The 1,776-nt window shown below is 60.5% G+C and overlaps 1 protein-coding gene across 1 annotated transcript in view; it reads right to left on the minus strand.

Moving 5' to 3' along the window:
• Positions 1 to 1,776, minus strand: part of DMRT2 (doublesex and mab-3 related transcription factor 2) — a 6,744-nt gene that overhangs the window by 4,198 nt on the left and 770 nt on the right. Inside the window, exon 2 of the mRNA XM_010582865.1 lies at positions 891 to 1,101. Within this exon, the coding sequence (XP_010581167.1) occupies positions 891 to 1,101 (211 nt within the window). The remainder of the gene's footprint in view (positions 1 to 890; positions 1,102 to 1,776) is intronic.

Genomic DNA, 1,776 nt, shown 5'->3' on the forward strand with positions numbered 1-1,776 from the left:
AGCCCGCGCGCGTGCCAACCGCCAGCCGCTCGCTCGTGGGTGCGGGCGGGCGCCGGGGCGGCAAATTTTAGGACAAAAAAAAGGAAAGAAAGGGAGAAAAGACGGGAACGCGCCTGACGGTGACAGCTAAGAAACCAGCTCGGCGGCCGAACGGCGTCCCCCTCACCGGGGAGCGGGCCGGGGGCGCGGGTTTAAAAGGCTGAAACGGGCACTGCGTTTCTCGTTTGCGGTCGTTCGCGTTGCTTGCCCCGCGAGTGGGTTTTTTTTTTCCGAGTCTGAAAATGCAACGGAATCGGCGTTGTCTTCCTGCCCTGTCGGGAGTTAGGGCGAGGAAAACGTTCGTTTATTGTTCAGCATTCCCTGCCCTCAGCAGCGTTTTCCACCGAGCACTGGGCTGTTGAGTAACTTTCTCCCCCTACCCCCCCCCGACCGAGGCTGCTCTTCGGAAATTGGGGAATGCCCCTTGTCTCTCAAAACGGGGAGAGATCGAAATTGTAACCCACAAATTCTCGGCCGTGCGAGCGAGGTGTTAGAGCTCGGTGCTTCCGTCGGTGAAAATGGGAATTCCCACGGGACAGAAGCGGACAAAATATACCTCGGCCGCGTTCAGCACCGGGCAGGGCAAGAGTAGGTGAATTTAAACAGAGTGTCCCCAGGAAAAAAAAAAAAAAAAAAAAAAAAAAAGGAAAAAAAAAAAAGGGGGGGGGAAATCATGCGGGAGAGCATCAGTTCCCCACCAGTGTGCTGATCGAAAACTAACGATATGCAGAACACGCGGCCGGAACCATTCTCCGAAAAGGGAAAATATTTCGCTCTTTCCCGGAGCGGCGCCTGTGTATAATAAATACTGGTAATGTTCATGTACATAGTAAACACAGGCATCCGCTCACGGTGAGCACACGGACCGGCCGCCGGCCACCGGTTCGGCATGGAAAAACCCTGCTCTTGAAGCCCGTGCGGACGGGCCCACGGGCGAGCGGCGCAGGCGGAGCCGCGAGGCGGCGGGACGGGCACGGGCTCCGCCGCCCGCCCGGAGCTCCCAGCGCGGCCGCCGCCGCCGCCCGGGCAGGGCACCGGCCCTTCCCCTCGCCCTGCGGGCACCTGCGGGGAGGGAGGGAGCGTTCGTCCCGAGGGAGCCGCACCGCCTCCGAGTGCTCACGCCGGGAGAGCGGGGAGAGGGAAGCGCATCCCCCGCCGACAGGTATTATTCATCCCGAAAGAGAGGCCGGCTACTGTTTGGCTTACAAGCGTGACTAAAAGTCAAATACCCAAGGAATTCCACTTTCCCCCTTGGGGTCCCTCTTAAAAGGCACAAGCACGACAAAGGACCTGCTAGGTTAGGAAACAGAAGTCCCCTTTGCTTGTAAACCGACACCAAATTACAAACTACGGTTCTGCGGGCCGCTGGAGTAAATTACAAAACAGTTCGCCTCCTGTTTACTTTATCCACAGGGAACTGTGAAACCCAGCCACGATTTTAAAGCGTGTTTGTGTAACTTTCTTCTGCTCCTCTTGTTTGCGCTCCCCTCCAGCCCCTCTCCCCTTTCCCGCCGGGCAGGAGAGGTGCCTCTGCTCTCCTCCGGCGGGACGCACCCGCGGGAGGAGGAGGCGGAGAGCGGTCCCCGGCACCGCCGCTCCCACTCGTGTGCCGCGGGGACCTCCGCTCCCGCGCAGCCCCCCCCCGCTTTGGCCCGCCGTGTCAGCCGCGCCCGCTCTGAGCCGACACGGGCGGGTGCCGCGCCGTGCCGCGCTGGGGCAGGCACTGATTTCCACGCG

This window comes from Haliaeetus leucocephalus, unplaced genomic scaffold (assembly GCF_000737465.1).
Source record: "Haliaeetus leucocephalus isolate CR32 unplaced genomic scaffold, Haliaeetus_leucocephalus-4.0 Scaffold849, whole genome shotgun sequence".
NCBI classification, from domain to species: Eukaryota; Metazoa; Chordata; class Aves; order Accipitriformes; family Accipitridae; genus Haliaeetus; species Haliaeetus leucocephalus.